Source organism: Xiphophorus couchianus, chromosome 5, assembly GCF_001444195.1.
Source record: "Xiphophorus couchianus chromosome 5, X_couchianus-1.0, whole genome shotgun sequence".
Lineage (NCBI taxonomy): Eukaryota > Metazoa > Chordata > Actinopteri > Cyprinodontiformes > Poeciliidae > Xiphophorus > Xiphophorus couchianus.
In genome coordinates, this window is record NC_040232.1 from 23511531 (window position 1) to 23533277 (window position 21747).

At 37.8% G+C, this 21747-nt stretch overlaps 1 protein-coding gene across 1 annotated transcript; it reads right to left on the minus strand.

Moving 5' to 3' along the window:
* Positions 1-667: 667 nt before the first annotated feature.
* Positions 668-13222, minus strand: LOC114145570 (lysosomal-associated transmembrane protein 4B). The gene is made up of 7 exons (XM_028019196.1): positions 12946-13222; positions 11744-11855; positions 9876-9949; positions 9661-9783; positions 9463-9561; positions 7611-7706; positions 668-2443 (listed from the first exon to the last, which is right to left on the minus strand). Exons 1-7 carry the CDS (start codon positions 13054-13056, stop codon positions 2357-2359), a joined length of 702 nt encoding a protein of 233 aa, XP_027874997.1. The 5' UTR covers positions 13057-13222; the 3' UTR covers positions 668-2356.
* Between the last annotated feature and the right edge of the window lie 8525 nt (positions 13223-21747).

A 21747-nucleotide genomic window follows, 5' to 3' on the forward strand; every position in this document is an offset into this window, starting at 1 on the left:
ATAGTCCAGACGTGAGTCTTCTGAAGGTAAATTGCGCTATCCAGCCCCGTTTGTTTAGAGGGCTGGATAGTGCATGTGCACACCACACGTTTCAGATTTTTATTTGTAAGATAGTTTGAAAACCAACATTTTTCTTCCACTTCACAGCTGCGTGATACTTTGTGTCACGCTATTTTACAATGAAGGGCATGAATACCTATGTAAAAGTGATTATTCTTAATAAATTTGCCATAAATGTCTAAAATGTTATTCCATACCATTAAAATGAAGTGTTTGTGTGTACAGTTTTGAGGAAAGAGATAGAATGAAACACGTGTTCAAACTTATTTTACTTTGAGCCACATCAAGATCAAGAAAGCATTCATGAAACTAGCTATAAAAAAAACACTATCAAAATATTAATAGAAAGCTGTCTGCATTCGGTGAGTTCCTCTTGAGATTAAATAATATTAAAAATATTTTCACCTTCATGTACAGTAAAACTGTGATTTTATTAACAAAAATAATATTTACTAATCAAAGATTAGATGTAAAAACTTATGGCAGGCCGGATTTGGCCCGCGGACCTTGAACTTTGACACCTGCTGTGACACAACAAAATATGGAAAAAGTGAAGAGCTGAGCTTTGAGCTGATTACTACCAAATTGTAAAATAAAACACAACATCTGCTCAGGAAATTTGGTTTTAATAGGCAAAAATGTCACATCGATTATTTCCATGAAACAGTGACTTTCGCGTCCTTGCAGAACGTTTTGTTTTCAGGCAGCAACAAGTCAACAAGTCTGGAGGAACATGGTTGTGTAATGTTTACCCAGAGCAAAAAGCTGCTTCTTTTTGTTGTTTTTTTTGTCTTTGATCGATAAAAACACAAGCAGGACCTGCTTTCCCAACGCTCCAGGTTCCCCTCATTCGCACAGCAAGCTGATTCTAGATCAGCGCCTCTAATGTGCTTTAAAAATAGAAAGTGCAGCTAAGCTAAGAGGTTCTTCGTCGGTCGGTAGAAACACGGTTAAAAGTTCACAACGCTACGCTCCTGATTACAGTCACGTAATTCAGTCAAAAAGAACACAGGAAAAAGAGGTGATATGCTTGGTGATGTACATTAGGGCGGCTCTTTGATCACGTCAGAATACAGGCAGATACATCTCTTTGGAAAACTTCAAGTTAAGGGGACACTTCATACACGAGCAGATAAAGTGCAACCCATTATAGAGACAGAGAGAGAGAGAGAGAGAAGGCAATCCAACCCTGATCACGAGCAGAGACGAGACCGATACCGAATAACTCCGTATCCATTCCCACGCTGATCCATACCGTTCACTAGCTGCGTTTCCATTAACTATAGAATTGAGCAAATTTAAGTTCTAAAAATAAGTTCGCTGAACGGAAACATGCCAAATTTAAAAAGAAACTCACTGGTTTCAATAAAAAGGTTTTTACAGTGTGTTGAGGTGGTTCTTCAGCCGAATGAAATAGACGCGTTTCAGCCAAAATAGATGTAACAGTTCACTTTTTCACGTGACTTTTTTCGCGTCACGTGTTCAACAGCCGGATGTTACTACTGGCGGAAACGACAAAGAAGATGACAGGACGTGGTAGCAGGATGATGGTTTGCTTTTATTTTTTTCTGACAACATGCAGCTGGCTCCACCAGAGCTCTCACAGCATCGCATAGTTCATAAGAATATGAACTATACGATGTTCATATCGAACAAATATGTGGCATTTGAATGTGTGTCATTCAAATGTTTGGAATCCGTAACTCTTCTGTAAAATCGCAGACTATTATTTCCCCAAAACGCAGGATACCAAGTTTTGGGTCAAGTTTTGCGTGAACAAGCTTATTCATGTGTGGCTTTAGCTTCATTTCTTATTTGATGGAAACAAGTTTTTTCGCAATTGCAAATTTTAGTTTAGTTGGGGGTTTTTAACATAGATTTGCGCACATTTGTAATGGAAACGCAGCTACTGTTGCATTTGAGCATAACATAAATACGACTAGATAAATAAGATCCACATAATACTGTTACAAACGCACAAAGAATAAATAGAATTCACAAAAATATATGTAATGTATGCGACTCCCTACAGCTTTCATTTCATTTCAGCCAGAATCTAAAGCGCACAAGGCTAATCGCTCCTGGATAAACCTAAGAGGAAGAGAACTGATAATTACAAGTTGGTCGGTAACGCCAAGAAGGAATGGGAGATCGCTGAGCGATGTGTGCTATCGTGGATATTTATGAACATAGTGATAACTGGAGAGGCAGTGTGGCGCGTCGTTTTGCTGGGAGTGTGTCGTATCGAGTGCTAACAGGAGGATCCAATCTGCAGGATCCCGACATCGGAATGTTTTCATGCCGTCGCCTCAGCGGAGATGTAGGACGGAGGAGCCTGTTTGCACGGGACGCTGATGTTGTCGTCATACGGAGGCAGCAGCACCTGCACATTAACAACAACAACAACAACAAACAAAACACAGGAGAATATTTTGGTCAGCATTGTTTTGTTTTTCACAAAGTCAGAATATAAATCAGAATGTTTGCCAAATATGGCTTTGTAACATTTAAAATTATTAAGCAGATGAACATAGGGACTAATTTATAACTCATGTTAGCCTACAAGCAAAAGGACGACAGGGATGAGGAAACATAAATTAGAAACATTATACAGTGCAAATATAAGGATAGGGACGAAGAAGAAAAGAAACCAAGAAACTCGAAAGAAACATAGAATGAGAGAAAGAAAAACAAAAAACAAAAGAAAGTTTGCTTTAGCCTCCTCTGTACTTCCTCATCCAGCAGCTGAGCAACCCGACACCCGCTGAAGTCGCTTCTCGCCATGTGGCCGACAAAAACGTGAGCTCCCTGAACGGTTCAGCTGGCTTCATAAACAACACCATGTGTCTCACTGATGGGTCCCATGTTTTAAACAATAAGCCATTGAGAAAGTGCATTCCTACAGACATGAACGAACCTGGCCCTCAAACGCCTAACTGTTAACTTTTACCTGTGTGTCATTTCTCTTCTTCCCTGCAAAACTACGGTGAAGTAGTTTCTGGTAGTTCTGTATCATGCTGTATCATGAAAGTCCAGGATGTGTGGGGTCTGCAGAAATGTTAGCCATCCCTTTACTGACCTGAGTCCTGTTTCTCTGCACTTTGGGATAAATATACAAACTGGTCCTCTGAGGGGAACAGAGGCACCCGTCTGAAACGTCGTGTGCTTCAGCAAAATCACAGATCATTGCTGATGTCTTCCCAGGTTGACGTTGTGTTAGCTACACACTTAACCGCTTTAGACCAGAAAACTGCCAAACATTATTTAAATGATCAATAATGATAAATTAAATAATGGATTTAATTAGATACCCAAAATTTCACTGCAAGTTTATAAAAGTTGAATCCGACAGAAAATTAAAAACAAAACCAAAAAGATTCACTGACTCATTTCCAATCTGAAAAAAACCAAACCTTCCATAAATGTAGACCAAACTCGGCTGCAGCGAGTTCAAAGGAGAGTAACATGAAGCTAGCTGCTAACGATCGCAAAACTCTGCCAATATTCTGCGAGTGTCGAAAACACACAATTTTGCAATATTGTGTGTTGCATAATTGGGTAACACTTTATTTGACGGGTTGTGAATAAGACCGTCATGACACCGTCATAAACATGACATAACACCTGTTATGAACATGAGTAAGTCTTCATGAATATTTCTGACTGTTGTCATAAAGTGTCATTCGGTAAATCATGACACTTTTAACACAAAGTTGACATTATTCAAAATGTCTTTGTTATAACAACTTGACATTAACCAAGAAATCATGATCTGACATACGTTTGTTATAAAAGTATTACTGATTAAACTTTACTAACATAAAGCTACATAATTTTTAAAGTTTATTAAATAATAAATAAATAAATAGCTCTTCCTGATGCCAAAACGTTTTATCCAAAAACAAAAGGTTTTTTTGTTTTGTTTTTTCAAAGTTGTGTGTTTATAAGCAAACCTTTAAGCGAATTTATTTTTGAAATATCAAAGTGCGCAATTATACGGCCAATGGAAACACAGCTAATGATGTGACGATCTGTGTTGGACCCAGCTGTTGTTTTAGTTCAGCACAAAACGCTGCAAAAATGTACCACCTCGACCTCATAAAGAGAAACGAAGCTCATTTCGCGCTCTGATGCATTTTAATGGGAGCCTTATTGTTTCTGTGTGGGAGTCCACCACTTAATGCTCAGCCAGGAATTCGTCCCACATGGACTCTATTTGTGCACTTTCGACCTAAACCGTCGTTTTTTACTTCTGTTTCACCGCTCAGGCTGTTAACCAAAACCCACAGAGCAGTCCACAGTGTGTGTGTGTGTGTGTGTGTGTGTGTGTGTGTGTGTGTGTGTGTGTGTGTGTGTGTGTGTGTGTGTGTGTGTGTGGGTGTGTGTGTGTGTACCAGGCTATAATTGAATACGCCTTGTTTTAACTGAAAAAACATGAAACCTTGATGCTGGGAGATAAATGGACAGGTTCCTGTCGTCAGGCAGGAGAGAGGCCTCCTACTTCCCCTCTGCACCGCCAGGTGCTTTACTCATCAGGACCCTATAGACGTCCCCGCTTCCTAAACGTCCACGGCGACGCATAAAACCACATGACGTGTTAATACGTGGAGTGTTTGCTTGAAATGCTGCAGACTGGGAGCACACGTTCATCTAAATACATGTGAAACTGAACAAGGTAGAAAGAACACTGAAAAATAATAAAAAACATGTGGTCCAACTAAAAAAAAATAGTTAATTTGTTACAAGTAATCACGTAAGTATAGTAAGTTTCTTAAGTTGTCATGTAAAGCAAACGTAGGTAAAGTTTGACAAAGTTAATTTGATTACATGTAACAAATTAATTCTTATTTTATTAAGTTGAAGCTTCGTTCTGTTTTTTCAGTGAAGTCAAATCAAATGGGTTCATTCAACCTTCCCACAGTAAAATTAAAGAACTTTTCAAAAATTTTCGACGTACGTCTTCAAACCACGCTTTAGAAATAAAAATACAATTAACTTAAAAAAAGACTGTTTCAATTCAACATTACATGTTATCAATAATATCCTGTTCATCCAACAATGAACAGGATATTATTATGACGAGTAAACTGAAATATAGCAACTTTTTATGTTTTGAAATGTCTCTTAAACACCTGACTGGGTTGAGAAAGTCACAAAAAAAAAAAATGTTTTTGGGTTTTTTTCATGTTTTCTGGCATTTAGCAAATAGAAATAATTTTTGGAACTTTAAAGTGACTTAAAACAAGAAAAGCGTCATCAGATTTCACTTCAGACAATGAGAAAAAAAAAATTATCCTTAAATGTTTGGTTTCAACTGTAGGAGTTTTCCAAATGCTGGTTTTGAATCCAACGTTCGACTATACCGTGCGGACATGCTGGTCTCTATGGAGACAGGTATTAAGAGCTGATGGTCAAAGCAGGTGATTAGTGTTTCCTCTGCCTCCGTCCTGTCATGCTATAAGTGGTTCTAATTAGTGAGTGGGTGGCAGCAGTGGAGCTTCAGGACTCCATCCAGGCTGCAGGCTGAGGGCTTTGGCAGAGCGGAGCCTCGTCCCTGTTCGTCCTGCCTCTGTAAAACCGCCTGCTGCCACAGAACGCCTTTATGTTTCCTTCCTGCCTTCAACATGTTGGCTCCGCAGCGGACAGACTGGCTAAAGCAGAAGCAAACCTACGCAGACGATAAAAACATGAGCGCAGGCCGGGGACTGGATGAACGAAAAGGAAAAAAAAAAAAAATACACAATCCGTTTCTCTCCAGCTGTAAGAGGTGTTGATGGATTTAGAGGTGGAAGAAAGAAACAAATCGACATTAAACACTGTTTCATGCTGGATCCCAAGATGATGACATAAACACTGTGGAAATATGCAAAGTATACGTAAAGTATATTGCAAAAAAAGTCTTCATGCGCCTTGAATTTTTCCTCATTTTTGTCGCGCAACGACTACAAAGTTGTGTTTATTTTTTCATCATGGGTTTTCTTGCAAGAAATCAACACAAAAATAGATAAGTGGAAGGAAAAGGAGGATTTTTTTTTATATTTAGAAATACAGATCTGAAAAGTGTGGCATGCGATTATGTTCAGCCACCTCATTTGCACGATACCCCCAAATAAAGTCAGGCCCAAGCGAATTTGTCAATTACAACTCAGTAAGTAGTTTATGTAGAAATAGTCTCTGCATTTGAGTAGTGAGTAATTCTTAAAATGAATTCCTATTGAACGTCTTTTCACAGGTGGAACAACATTCACTCCTCCTATTCACACAGGAGGAGTGAATGTAAACGAATGCCAGGCTTTTCAGATTTTTGGGGGGGATAACAATTTAAAACTGCGGATGATTTTTCTTCCACTTTTCTTCCACTTAAACTCAAAACAAAAACAGCGGGTTTAGTGGTTGATATGGTGAAGCAGTTAAAGGGGGGGATTAACAGTTCTGCGAAACGCTGTAAATGCTGCGCATATTTATGGTAATACAGTTTGTTTTTTTTCCACAGAACTATCCGCTTTTCACGTATTGCGATCTGATGCGAAAAGTATCTTTACAGGTGTTGTTCATAAAAGTTGTTTGCACAGCTGTTCGCCAGACATGAAGACGGACAGATATATCGGTGTTGAAGAGGAGGAGCTCAGGCGGCCGCTGGAACGCCTGCAGCACAGCTGGGCTGCCAGAAGACATAAACTCAGGTTTTCTTTTCTCCAGCTTCTGTCTAAAGTTCCTGTTCTCGGCCATTGTTCCTCCCCAGTTCTGCTGAATAAAACTCGTTTAGAGTCACAAATGTTAAATGAAGTTTTGGAAAAAGTTTGCTTTTTTTTTTTTTTTTTAGTAAATATTTACTATTGGAAATTTGTTGTAATTGCTGAAGAACTACAATTTTATTTCAATTTTTAGATTTAAAACGAATTAAAACATTTGCAAAAAAAAGGATGGATGCATTTCCTTCTATGAGATATTGGTTGAAATATGTGAGAAAAAAAAAAGCACATAGTTTCCACTGTAATGACACGAGCTGCAACTTTTAGCGTCATTCTGTCGTAGAAGATTAGTCAATTAAAAAACTGGGAAAAACTAATAAAACATAAAAACCTTTGTAAATATATCTATATTTAAAAACATTAGTTAAGATTAATTAGTTTAGCAAAATTCTGTGGAACACAGCAAAAACACAAAATCTTATCGAGTATTTTAGTCGAGTTTCTAGTGCAAATATCTCAATACACTTAAAATAAGACAAAACTAACTCATAATTCAGTTTTAAGGGACGATATAGGAGCTTGTTTAAGTCAATAGTTCCTTTATATTAATGAAGAAGTTCTGGTTCCTCTGGTAGATTATTTTACTTATAATATTTTCCCATGTAGTCTGCCGATGAAACTAAAACTTTTTCATCAATAGTAAGGAAACTTGGTAAGATTTTGTGTTTTTGCAGTGGAGCTTCAGAGTCACGAGTTGCAGACTGAGTGACAAGGTTCCTGAAATAAATTGACTTTTTTTTTTTTTGTAATTTAATTGGATTTATTGAACGTGTGGTTAGACGGTAGACAGTGACTCACCGTGGTGTCGTTGGTGGTGACGTAGAGCAGGATTTCAGAACCGCCTCTGCCGCTCACGTATCTGTAGCAGTTCCACACGCAGGCGATCAGGTAGGCCTGGGACGGGACAGGAGAAAAGCAAAGGAGAACCTCAGATGACCTCATACCAACTCTACCAACTGGGAAAAACGCTGAAGAGTTTACAAAAATAATCGACGACAGTAAGTGATTCTAGGCAGACGTGTTTGTCTTCACAAGACAGAAACTGAGCCGCAGTTTGTTTAGCATTTCTCTAAGAGTTCCTGTTAATTTGCAGTCGGGTCGCCTCGTCCCCAGAGAAGCCGTGTTAAATGATTTACTTCCTGCATGCAGAGACGCACTACATGAGCAGCGCGTGAAAGGCTGGAGTTCGGTCTCAGCTTACTAGGTCTGCCTGAGGCTCATCCATCATTTAGCAGGAGAAGGAGAAACAAGCTCCTGTTGTGTTCTTTATCCACAGAATCCTTTCTGCTCTCGGCAGGCAGATCGCCGCTGGAGCCCCTCTGTTAAACACAGCACCATCTGCCGCGTCCATCCACCCGTCCATCTGCTCCACGGCCCAAAGCCGCTCTGAGTGCACTTTACTTTCTTACTGTCACAGCCCAATTAGACGAGCCGGTGTGATTTAAAGAGGCCTCCGCAGGAAGGCTTGGAGTGGGGGGAGGCGGGGCGGGGCAGGGCGGGGCGGGATTATTTAACGTCCCAGGTCTCTGCAGAGGAGGATCAGAGTGTGATCAGGATGATGGTTTGCAGACTACACAAACCAAGAAAAAGTTTTCTTCAGCTGGGTGGAGCTCAATAATGCAGTGCTGCCCCTCCCCTGCCTGTTGCTGCCACACTACAGTCATATTCAGTGAATCAGAAAATATGTCCAGATGAGACTTGTTTGTCAGACTGAAGGAACTTTTGAAAATAACAACTTTTAATCAGGTATTAAACACTCTTTTAAATAAGTCCACATTTCTGTTTTGAAAAATAGTTTTTTAATTGGTTTGACGTAATGTTCAAATCTTAAATGTCACGTTTTCATTAGCCATAAGTGGAAAATCGTCACGAGTAACAGAAACAAAGGCTTCCAAACGTCCATCTGGGTGGAATTAATCGAGATAATATGTTTCACTTTGTGATAAAGTTCCTGAAATATGTGGAGCTTTTCAGTGATATTCTTATTTATTCAATGGGTCTGTACTTGTTGCTCGTTTTCAAGAGGAATTTCCCTTTTTGGAAAATATATGGGTTGAAAAACAACAGATGTAACAAGGTTGAGACCTTGTTACATCTGACAAGAAGCAGACTGCAGAAAACGCAACAGAAATCCTGACTAATACTAGCATTTATTACTCTATAAAGATGATCATAGAAAAATTTATATTTTACTCACTAAGCATTTGAAAACTACTAAATTTAGCATATTTTGTATCATTAATAATCGATATAATTAACTATTTTAGCAACACACAGTAACTGAGAAGTGGGGAAAATTCCACAGAGACTATTTGATACGCAATCATTTTATAATTTTCACATAATGATAATTATAAATAATTTTTATTTTGGTTTTAACTTCTTTTTATAAAACAGAAACAAAAATATTATAAAGTTACATGTCTCTATGTTTTAATTATCACATATTTATTATTAAATGGGTGTCTTAGTATCATGCTGTAATCTCAAAACTGCCTCTGAAAACTTAGAAACACCTAAACGGTGTTCAAATAGACTTCCAACTGAGAATATCTGAAAGAAAGATTATAAAAAGTTATTAATACTGATCAAAAAAAACACTTTTGAATGTATGCCCGGGTTCTTACTATGGAGTCAAAGAAGGTTTTACCTTAAAGCCGATGATGCAGCCAATGAAGAGCAGCACAACGAGGACCAGGCAGATGTTACTGAGCGCAGCGACTTCCTCTTTGTAAGGGAAATTATCTGGCTGCAAACAAGTCAAAATAAAAATCCCGTCATTAAACAGCCGAGAGGTAAACGTAAAGGAGCGTCTCCTCATTTTTACTTTATATGGCATGACTCCTACCAGCTGCTGTAGGTAATCCTGTATTGTGTTTGGATACACCACAATGCTGACAGCCACCAGGGCGTTGAGAGCAAAGTCAAATATTTGATAGCAGAAAAAGGGGATGATCCATGCGGCACGCAGCTGCAACAGAGACGTTTGTGAGACAGAAAGGTAGAATTCTTCCACAGACAAAAAAAGAAAAAGAGATATTACAAAATAACAATTAAGTTTACCTTATATGCACCATATGCTGCCATTCCACATATAAGGATCATCAGCAGGGAGATTGCTAAGGCAATACACATGTCTGCAATAGCAAAAGAAATTTATAAATATATATATACATATATATATTAGAAATTCAGACTAGAAATAGAAACAATAAAGGTGTGCCACATCTGTCAAGCAGAAAAGGGATGAACCTCAGTTTTTGGGTCACTCACTGTTCCTTTTACCTCACATCACCCTCAGCGTAACAGAGGAAAACTAATAACTGTGTTACGTAAAATAAGAGCTTGGTACAATCAGATAAAGCACCGGCGGTACTGGAACAGTTCACCGAGACGACATCTTGCTCGTCATGTGAATCAATAACTTATTATCCAGCATTTCTTTAATAAACTGCAGCTATGAGTCATCTAGTGAATCACATCTGGTCCAGAAAATACGTCCCTTTGTTTGCAGCGGCTAATTTACCTGAATGTCAAGAGAGCTGACAGAATTAGTACCTGAGAATGTTGAACACCAAAAATGAAAGTGCGACTGCAGACCTGATTTTCAATTAATCTCATTTGTATTAATCAATTGATTAAAAAAAAGTATTCTTAGCAATTTGGGGGTTTTTTTCAATCTGATTTGAAAGTATATTATATTCCTATATTGTTCTTTAAGTGCCATAAATTTAAGGAAATAAGTGTGATTACATTTTTTTTTCCATAATAGAGCAACTGTACAATAATACTGTATTTTGTGTTCCAGCTAATCTGGACATGTTGCGCTGGATTGTTGGTGGCTATTAGCTATGTTTGCTACTAGCGGACAACAAATTTAGCTAACATACAGCAACAAGTTACTTTTAACTTCTAGTCTTTGGCTCCTGGTGATTTTAAATCCATTAGTCACCTTAACATTCGTTTAGCAGTGCTTTACTTTCAAACAAGTGCAAAGCAAACATCAGGGTGTTAAAAAAGCCGTTTCCAGTTTCCTTAGTCTCTACAAAAATATGTAGTTGCCATTAATTATATAGAGTAGATAATCATAAGTCCTAATAAAAATAATATTTTTATTGATTGTGTAGCGTGGTCTTCGTTGACTGTATTAGTTTTCTTATTGAGTAAAATTAAAAGATGATCTCAAATCAGTAGACAATAACAGTCCGACACAGCATTGACGTTCTCTCTGACTTTTAGTGTTTGTCCAGCCTTGGCACCGAAAACTCCTCAGATAAATAAATCACATTAAAAGTGTTCTAGTTTTCGTGTGTGTTTCAAAAGAAGAGGTGACACTGCACCAGCTGGAACGCAGCCGGCCTTACAGTGTGGCTCTAATCCGGGGACTTTACAGTCATTCTGAATCAGGGAATCTGAATGAATGCCACGTGGTGCCGGTAAACTCCGGCCAAACGAGACCAGAGCACTCCTGGGCTAAGACGGATTTATCTAATTCTTTGGACAGATGGAAAGTAGGTTTGCATGACTGCGATTTTGGGTGTTAAAGTCACACAAAGGTGTTTACTGTCCACTAGTTAGAGAGGTCGTCTAGCCAAACAGTCAAGTCTCGCCTTAGTTTCACAGAGAAAACCATAAAGACATCAGAAAATCTAGCTTCAAACGGAGCAGGAACAACCCTTACCTTTATATTATATTAATAACACTTGTCGATTGATTCATCTTACAGCAAAAGTACCAAAGGCGTACTAGATATAGTGCCTTGCAGCAATATTAATACCCCTTAAATTTTCCCATATTTTTTATGTCACAGTAACAAACTTCAATGTATTTCAGCAGGGTTTTGTATGATAGACCAGGTAGTGCATAGCAGCGTGTTGGGTGGAAAACAAACAGTGAAGTTCTACTTATAACTTTGTTTTTAGGATACTTACTGGCATCATCCATGACATCCAGGTCATTGGCCAACTCGGCACTGGTCAGATGATACTTTTCTGGATCACTGAGGGCCGTGAGCAGGATGAGCAACACCACGGCATTGATGAGCTTTAGGGACAGAGGACATACGGGTAAGAAACGGGCAAATTACAGTGGAGCTGTAGAACTTAAAATGCACACATGAACTCTAGGTGCTGTGCAGGACATAAAGTGGATATTATAAACACAGGAACGTTAAAGGTCTGCTTGGAAATTTGTGTGTTTGGTGCAACACAATCTCTGGCTTGTGCAGTTCATTATGCTGATGACTCATTCATCCCTATTGATGGGGTGAAGCAACGGAGCATTCTTCGCATTCAATAGGCAACCTGACACCAAACCTGCTACCTGAAGAGACCTGCTGCTGATTTATTAATAGCAAGCAGAAAAAAGATTTTTCCACAGGCCCTTTAAATTGACTTCAAAATGCTGCTGAGTTTTCCCCTCCTTTTCAATTAGGAGACAATAACCTGGAATAAACTGTGACAGTTGCCTACATTTAGCTGCACACGTCATCTGCTGCGCTAGTTATAGCCTAACGATCATAGAGGTAAACAATAACAAACTATAGGCCTGTCACGATAACATTTTACTGGACGATAAATTATCACAGAAATTATTGCGATAAAAGAAAACATTATTATTACGTTATTTTGAGACCGTTTTTAAGTAATGTGTAGATAACGGCATAATAATTCAAATTCAGCCCTCTACAAGATCAATAAGTTTCAATTTTGTAAAGAACACTTTACCCTCGACAAGGAAGATATTTTATTTTAAATGTATATATATTGTTATATAAAAAAAATAACAATAAAAAAAGACCAAAAAACAATAAATTGATAATTAAACCCAACGCAACCGAAACCGTAAATAAATTAGATTACAAAGTTTCTTTAAACAAAATAGCCCTTCAAAACATATGAATCGTCAGAATGGACATTATTGGGGAGGCTTTTAACTTACCACGCGATTAATTGATTAATTGCTTATTGCGACAGGCTTACAAACCCATAAAAATGACCAGAATACCCTGAAATAATATTTCATCCTTTTGTTGGAGTGCAGTATCCAACCTGAATCCCTCCAACGAGGCCACGCTTCCCCGCTTGCTGCCGAATGTCTACAGGGATGCAGTGGGACGCAGACGGATGCTCACCATATACCAGACCCCCAGGATGATGGTTCCTGTGCGGACATGGCAGCACAGGCAGCAGCTTGTGGAGTACCAGCGGTCCCACGGGGACATCATCATCTTGTCTGTGAACATTTACACGCAGGGTCGGTGACGGGTCGGGTTGGGAAGGAAAGCAGTCGCCACGTCCGCCGAGCGCCGAGTCTCGCCGAGAAGTGACGAGAATCATCCGCTGTTGGTCTTTCGGTTGTTTACTCGTCGCTCGAGCGGATTATAAACACGCCGCCGCGTCAAGTTCGACGCCATCTGAGGCGGAAAGCGGAAATCTGATTCCAAATTAAAAGCTGAATTTCACATTGACGCAAAAATGTTTTAAGAAATTTCTCCAATAGGGAATCTTTGAAATTTTATAACCAACACGGTTTCAGTGTACTTTTTCTTCTTCAGGTGAAGGAAAGAAATATTTAGCTGGTAACAGTCGAATTGTGAACTTTATTCAGAAGCTGAAACTTCTTAAGGAAAGGAAAATTAACAGGCAGGGTCCCCGAGGTCAAACGTCCACATGAGAAAATATGAAGTTTCTTTCCAAGTTCAAAATCCAACATGACTGACATCAATATAATTTAGTGATAACACTTTAATTGTACATTGTAGCAGACATGTGTAAATGGGCCCCATATGATTTTTTTTTTTTTTTTTTTTTTTTTTTTTTTTTGCATTGGTTGGTTATTAACTGGCCCTGGGGTCAATTGACTTCTTTGGGGTGAACAAACACAGCAACACAGGCCAACATTTTTATTTTGTTTTTTATTTTTTTTATTTTTTTTTGAGGGGAAGGGTCTATTTTTTGGAGACCACAGCTACAACAGAAATTAATCTAGCTTGTAGACCCCATTCAAGTTTTGGTCTAATTACTTCAGCTAAAGTTATTTTGAAGAGTAATTCCGGTGAATCACCGGCTAATCTGTGCTACCTTGATTGAACAACCTCGGTCATGGTGACGATAAACACCCGAAAGGAGTTGGACTCAAATCCGATTATGTAATGCGTGATTTCGAGAAAGTTACTGAGCGGATTAAACTCAGAACACGAATCTGGAAATTATGGGTCAATTCTTTACCCAGATCCGTTTATTTATTTATTTATTTATTTATTTATTTATTTATTTATTTATTTGTTTGTTTGTTTATTTATTTATTTACCGTTGAAGCTGTGTTAAAAGATAAAGCAGTCTAACATCGCTATATAAGGCGTAATATTTCACATGACAAATAATTGATGGAAGAGTAATAGAAAACCAACAGACGCAGCGGTCATCACATGCTGTTCGAACAGGTGATTCAATGTAATTGAATCATTAAATGTTCAGACTGGGCGGCGTGGACAACCGCCCAGGGCATCATCATGTGGGCGGCATCATGGTGAAGTGACTATATCTATACTGAAATAATATATTCTGGACACCTTTTATATATATATAAAAAAAAACCTGTACTTTCTTTGGCACTTTTTCAGATGGTGGGTAGTAGGGAATTTTCCATAAAAAAAGAAATCTAAAAAACGATCTGTATTTTCAGTCTGCAAAATGAAACAAAACTACTAAAGATTGCCATAAATGAATGTTTTTATCTGATGAAGCAGCCTAATTAACATCTAAGAGGGAAGTTTCAATGAAATGCATTAAAAAAAATAAACATTTTGGTGCAAGTCAAAAATTCCCTAAAATTAGATATTTTAAAAAACAAACAAAAAATCCCTATTTTCTACCACCAATATCTATGAAACTATTAAAGATGGCCAAAATGGATGACTTTATATTATTCAGCAGCCTAATGTATCTTTAGTAGAGAAGTTTTATTTATTTGTATGAAAGATACAAATTTGAGAAGCGGTCAAAAAAATACTCAATTTTGTCAATTTTTGAATTTTTTTTCCGTCGGTCAAATTAGCTCTGGTAGCATTTTTGTGGCCTAATAAATCTTTATTAAACAGTCCCAGACCCCTACAAAAAATTGAGCTTGTTAAGATCACATAGTCGGCTGGAAAAAATAGCTTTTGGGGCTTGGTTTCCAAAATCCCCAAAAGCCTCCGTCATAATCACCCTTTAGCCATTTCCCGAATCAGAAGCTACAATCGGAAACCAACTTCAGCTTTGATCCAGATGGTCAGTTAGGATCGCCGCCACGGTTAGAGGACTGGACTGACGTTTCCTTCTGTGCAGTCCGGTTCTGTTTAGGATCCTGCTCATCATGCTATTAATGGTTTTAACCACAGTGCAAAGCAGCATCCGTATCTCTCCATGTTTTAGACCAAACATGAAGGGAAACTTGACCAAGGGAAGCTAGTACAGCTAGCCACTGTGCTAGCCTAGCATAAAACCGCCACTTCCTGGACATACAATTATCACGTTTAAACAAGATACGTATCACGTCTAAGATAAGTATCACGCTATAACGTGATGGCACTCTAAATATTTTTTTTCCTGTGTGATAGCAATGTGCTTCCATACAAATCAAACCAAAATTAATACTGTTCCATCTGAGGACAGTCGGCAATAAAACCCACTTCCGTTTTTCAGTTGAATGTGTTTGGCTCATTTGTCTACACTGGGCCACACATATATACAAGCATGAACAGCAGCACACGCCTAATAGGATTAAAGATAAAAAAAGTGTGTAACAGCCCCAGCCCCAAATGAAGGATTGTGGCTTTACTGATGAACAGTGAGGTTTATTGGAAAGTAAACCCTGAGTTTCATTGTAATAGCTGTATGCACAAACACACACACACACACACACACACACACACACACACACACACACAAAGGACAGTGTAAGCTACAAAAACACAACCAGAACATTTCAACTAAAAATAATATTCACCTCTAAAAATATCAACTCTAATTCAAAACTATGCCCTAGTGTTTATATACAACAAATTCACAATTTCAATCGATTAAAAAATTAGAACCGTCCTTATTTACAAAACAAACAAACCTTGTGCCTCTATCAAGGTGTTCGCTAATAACTAGACACATTTTAACACGTTGTTGTAACTTGTCTTCTGTTCCTTTCTGTCGTTAAGCTGCCATTTTACAACATATATAGAGCAAAATAAAAATAAAATAACATCAAATCAAAAACTGGAAGTCATATGTTATGCAAAATAAATCGAGATAAAGGAAAAAAGCCCTTAAGATGTCTAAATGAGAAACGGCCACAGTTTAACCTGAGTTCATCAAACACTTTTCCTCACAAAAAACCTCTTTTGATGAGGAAAACACTGTTGAGCAGATTCAATGGGAAACCAGGTGATTGTGTTTTGCACATTGTTAAGCCCATATCAATTACAGCCACATTGGCAGAAACTAGTCTAAATGGTTGGGAAAAGTTTCATTTGTCTTAATATGAATGAAGTTATTTGGAAATGTTTTAATGGTTTGAAACATCTCCTTTACTAGAAGGTGGGAATCATTTCAGAGTTTTTCCTGGTTACCATAGCAATAGCAACTAATGCTACACTTCTACCTGACTGATGATGTCACTAGGATCAGATGCTTTGTGTCATAGATCTATGACATCAGCTCTGAAACCTCTTAAATAGTTGGTCACTTGTGTTCTAGAGCCAGACTTGCAGAACCCAGCGGATTTATAGTTAATTGTTCTCTCATCATTGTTAGACAGAAACGGAAGATGGATTCCCGTCGATTACCTAAGATTATTAATCCTTTGCTAAAGACAAGACAGAAGACGGAACCAAATGAAGAACCGAACCGACTTCGAGAACAGGAAGAATCATTAAACACCTATGTTTCTTACTGGTCTAAATATACTAAAGATACGGAACCTGAGAGAAAAATGACGGAAAGACTGCTGAGCCAAAGAGCTCCCTACGCGTCCACAGCTGATAACAACGAGGTTTCTGGAAAAGACAAACGGTTTGAAAAGCCTTTAAAAGTAAAAGAAATGGCTAAGCGGGAGCCAAATGAAGGCTTTCCGCCTATATTTCAAAACACGCGTCCTGAAAAGGTTCCATCTCAACAGGATTGCAAGAAAATTGTTTATAACAATCTGGAGGAAATAAAGAAAAAAGAAACTGCTAGTTACATCCTTTTGGAGGAAAAGCGTCGTGCAGAGAGGGCCAAGCAGCAGTTACAGCAAAAGTTACAAGAGGAACAAGAGAGGGAGAAGAAAGATAAAATGAAACAGATTCTGACTGATACATGGGACACCCAGGTTCAATATAAAAAGCAGAAAGACATGGAAAAGGCTGAAATTGAAAGGCACCAAATGGCTGCCATAATGGAAGCGGACAGGTTGTGTCAAATTGAGGACATTGAGACGAGGAGACACAAGAAGGAGAAAGATAGAAAATTCTTCAAACAGGACGAGACTGAACAAAATACAGAAGCCAAAGTCACAATGCAGATACATGAGAGATTTAGTGATAAAAAGGAAGATGTTCAGTTTGAGTCAAACTGTCCAAAACATTTGAGTGAGAAAAGGCTTCGTGAAAAGTATAATTTTCTAGAGGATTGTAAGAAGGTTGTGTTTGAAAATCTGGATTGTATAAAGAGGAAGGAAGCTGCCAACTTTGTTATTTTGGATGAAAAGCGTTGCAAAGAGAGGGCCAAGCAGCAGCTACACCAGAAGTTTGAAGAGCAACAAGAGAGGGAGAAGAAAGTCAATTTAAATAAGTCTCTGGCCGAAACATTGGATTCTCAAATTGAAGGTAAAGAACAGAAGAAGAAGCACAGAGTTGAAATTGAAAGGCAACAAATGGCTGCCATAATGCAGTCAGATAGACTGCATGAAAATGAAGAAATGGAAATGAAGAGACAGAAGAAAGAGAAAAGCCAGAATTTTTTGAGACATAATGAGACTCAACTTAACAAAAAAGAGCAAAAGAAATCTATTGATGACAGTTTAAATGATATATTAAAGAAAGAAACTGATTATGATGTTATTTTACAAAATAAGCAATGCAACAAGATGGCCAAGGATGAAGTTGCCAAATTATCACATCAAATACAGCAGCAGGAGAAAACTCCAAAGCAAAAACCTCTGGCTGATGAATTGGCTACTAGACATCAGTACAAACAGACAAAGAAGGCTGAAATGGACAGGAATGAAAGGCAAGGGGTTCTTCCTGGATATCGAGGTGAGGAAATTGGAGCCAGGAGACAGAAGAAGGAGGTTCAGCAGAAGCTGCAGGACAACTTTAGTGAGCAAAGAAGAACTGTTCTTTATCAATCGGTTGTTCCAGATAATGACAGTGACATTGATGACAAGGACAGGAGTCGTGAAATACGTCAACAAATAGTGTACAACCAACTGTCCCTTATAAAGAAGAAAGAAGACGTGAAAAGGACTATTATGGAAGACAGGTCATTGAAAGAAATGAAACATCGGGAAGCTGCAGAGCAGAAGCTTGAAAAACTGGCGAAAGAGAAAAAAGCTGCAGCTACCAAATCTCTGACCGACTCGTGGGATTACCAAATACGACGTAAACAGCAGGAGAAGAAGGAACTTCGTGAGGCTGAGAGGAAAGACATGTTATCCTTAATTGAGTTAGAGAGAGTGTGTGGAGGTGAACGTATTAAAAGTATCCATCTTGACAAATGCAAACAGCCTGTTTATGACGATGTTAAGGAGACTCTGCCAGCAGCAAGACCAGGGAGAAGTTGCTCCAAGTCCTGTGAGGGAAGAACGACGTATTCTGACAAACATGATGACGGAAAAACCAGCAAGGTTTGCAGACCTGCACTGAGCCGTCAGAAAGTTACCAATACCAATACTGTCAAACTTCCCTCACTAAACTCCAAATCTGTGCACTTCTCTGAGAATTGCCAACATAGTTCTAAAAATGGAAAATTCCCATCCAACGAAGTTTGGGAAGCTGCTCTTAAGCTGCCGGCCCCATGACCCGACAAGCAGAAGAAGATGGATGGATAGATGGATGGACAGACGGATGGATGGATGGATGGACGGACGGACGGACGGATGGATGGATGGATGGACGGATGGATGGACGGGACGGATGGATGGATGGATGGATGGATGGATGGATGGCACTTCAAACCACTCTTTCCTTTTCTCTTCAGCCTGTCTGTGAAAACAGCGCCTTTCACTTATCATTTACAAAACATCTTTGTAATATTTTCCTTTAGCAACGTCAGACATATGAGGCCTTAGCTTTGAAGGTAGCATAAGTCATTTTAACAAAAGGTTTTCTCTGGGTGCTCCAGTTTCCCTACAAAAACAATAGACAGACAGACAGACAGACAGACATTGTAATTTGCTCTCTTAGTAAAATCAACTAATCTTGCCTTAAACTAAAGTTTTCTCCGGGAGCTCCGGTTTCTCTACAAAAACAATAGACAGACAGACAGACAGACAGACAGACAGATATTGTCTGTAATTTTATTTATTAGTAAAATTAAGTAATCCTACTTCAAATATAAGTTTTCTCTGGGTGCTCCAGTTTCTCTAAAAACACAATTGACAGACAGACAGACATTGTAATTTGCTCTCTTAGTAAAATCAACTAATCTTGCTTTAAACTAAAGTTTTCTCCGGGAGCTCCGGTTTCTCTACAGACACAAATGACAGACATACAGACAAACAGATAGATATTGTCTGTAATTTTGTCTATTAGTTAAATTATTCTATTTTAAACATAAATTCTCTCCGGGTCTCTACAAACATGATGCTACATAGGTTAGCTAGCTAAAATAGATAGGTCTATCAATAGGTAGGCAGGTAGAAAGATACCTGCCTACCTATTGATAGACAGACAGGTGTACCTACCTGTCTATTAGGTAGGTATACCTGTCAGTGCATAAGACTGACATGACATCATAAACATGACATAACATCTGTCATGAACATGAAGGAGTCTTTATGAATGTTCATGACTGTTGTCATGAAGTGTCATTCGGTAAATAATGACACTTTTAATACAAAGCTGCATTAAAAGTGCCAACTTTGCATTATTTTGAAAATAAAGTCACTTTAATGCAAGGTTGGCACTTTTAATGGACTTTCACTGCAACTTCTAGAGCAACTTTGCATTAAAAGTGTCATAATAATAACATTAAAAGACATTATCTGTCTTTCAATGTTATAATAATGACATTAAAACACATTAAAAGACAAGGACAGAACTGTATTGAATTGAATATATATATATAATGATGACATTAAAAGTATCATTATTTCGACACTTTAATGTCATAATTGAAGGTGTGAGGCCTTTAATTATGACAATTAAAATGAAAAGGCCTCCCACCTTATATATATTAAGTTATATATATATATAATGTCATTATATACAGTATGTATGTATATATATAATGACATTAAAAGTGTCATTATTATGACACTTTTAATGTCATAATTAAAAGTGTGAAGCCTTTTAATTATGATAATTAAAAGGCCTCACACCTTATATATATTAAGTTATATATTAATATTATATATATATGTATATATATATATTATTATATAATAATATATATATATATATATATATATATATAATGACATTAAAAGTGTCATTATTATGACACTTTTAATGTCATAATTAAAAGTGTGAAGCCTTTTAATTATGATAATTAAAAGGCTTCACACCTTATATATATTAATTTCCCAAATCTCTCTGGAGTCACTTAAATAATGTCCAACTAAAGAACAGAACAGAATGTTAGGATGTTTCTGTGTGAACAGAAAGGTGTTTGGTACTGAAACTATGACAGGCCCACTTCATGAACTGTGAACTGAAATAGTAAAACTCGACTCATCATGTCTACTTTTCTATAGATGGACAAACATTCTTGTAAAAAAGGCCAACAGCCGCATAATGTTCAAATAAAAATAAGGGTAATTAAATTTCTAAGTAGGATTTTCAAATAAAGTTCAGGTTAATGACTAGTTTTCACTAGTCATTAACCTGAACGTCTACCTTGATAATAAACTGGTTTTAGGTTTATTAATCCTATGAATTTAGGAAAATGTTCCTCAAATGACTTTAAATGCAGTTTTGAGTAGATTTTATTTTAATTTCTGGGAGAGCAGATCACACCAGGACTGTCTATCCACAGCTGCTTGTGTCTCAATAATGTTGGCAGGTATGATGTGATCTTGAGATTCTGTTTCAAACTGAGTTTATACACCTTTGGAAAACATTTAAAGTTTCTCTGATTTGACTCTTTATAGGTATATGTTTGAGTAAAATGAATATTGTTTACTCTATGAATTACTGACAACATATTTCTTCATTCTGTTTCTGAATGTATGTAAATAAGCAGTTAGATTTAGAAAACTGCACCAGCAAATATCTTTTCATGGGTCTTAGCCTTACTGGGGGCTAAGCACCCCTAAAAGTCAGATCCTAGACTGGTTCTGACTTTTAGGTCTGATCTAAAAGTCAGAACCAGGGTGATGTCACCCTGGTTCTGAGTGACATCATTCATTCTGTGGAAAAACAGATTGCTCTTATGGATGCAGTAATGATGTTTCTAAAGAGCGATCCAGTCAGGAAATGTCAGTAAAACGTTTGTTTGTTCAATTCCATGTGGGGCCTGAGATCTCATACTTTGATCTCAGGCCTTATTATTATTATTATTATATACCTGGGATCATGGCTCAGATTGAATACACCAAAAAATTCATCTGAAAAATTCAATCCTCTTACACTGAAGAAGAGTTGATCTTGATAATGTGCGTTTCAAGAAGCCAACCACAAACAGACACGTGAGCAGCCTGTTGGCTCCAGATCAGCAGGATTCATGTCATGAAGTAACTTTTTCACTCGCCAGACATTGAA

Excerpts from the sequence above, each read along its gene's own strand:
- LOC114145570 (XM_028019196.1), bottom strand. The coding sequence starts at position 13,056 with ATGTTCACAGACAAGATGATGATGTCCCCGTGGGACCGCTGGTACTCC. Across the intron at positions 11,856-12,945 it reads TCCTGGGGGTCTGGTATATG|CTCATCAATGCCGTGGTGTT; the intron begins GTGAGCATCCGT and ends CTGTCCCTAAAG. Across the intron at positions 9,562-9,660 it reads AGGATTACCTACAGCAGCTG|CCAGATAATTTCCCTTACAA; the intron begins GTAGGAGTCATG and ends ACTTGTTTGCAG.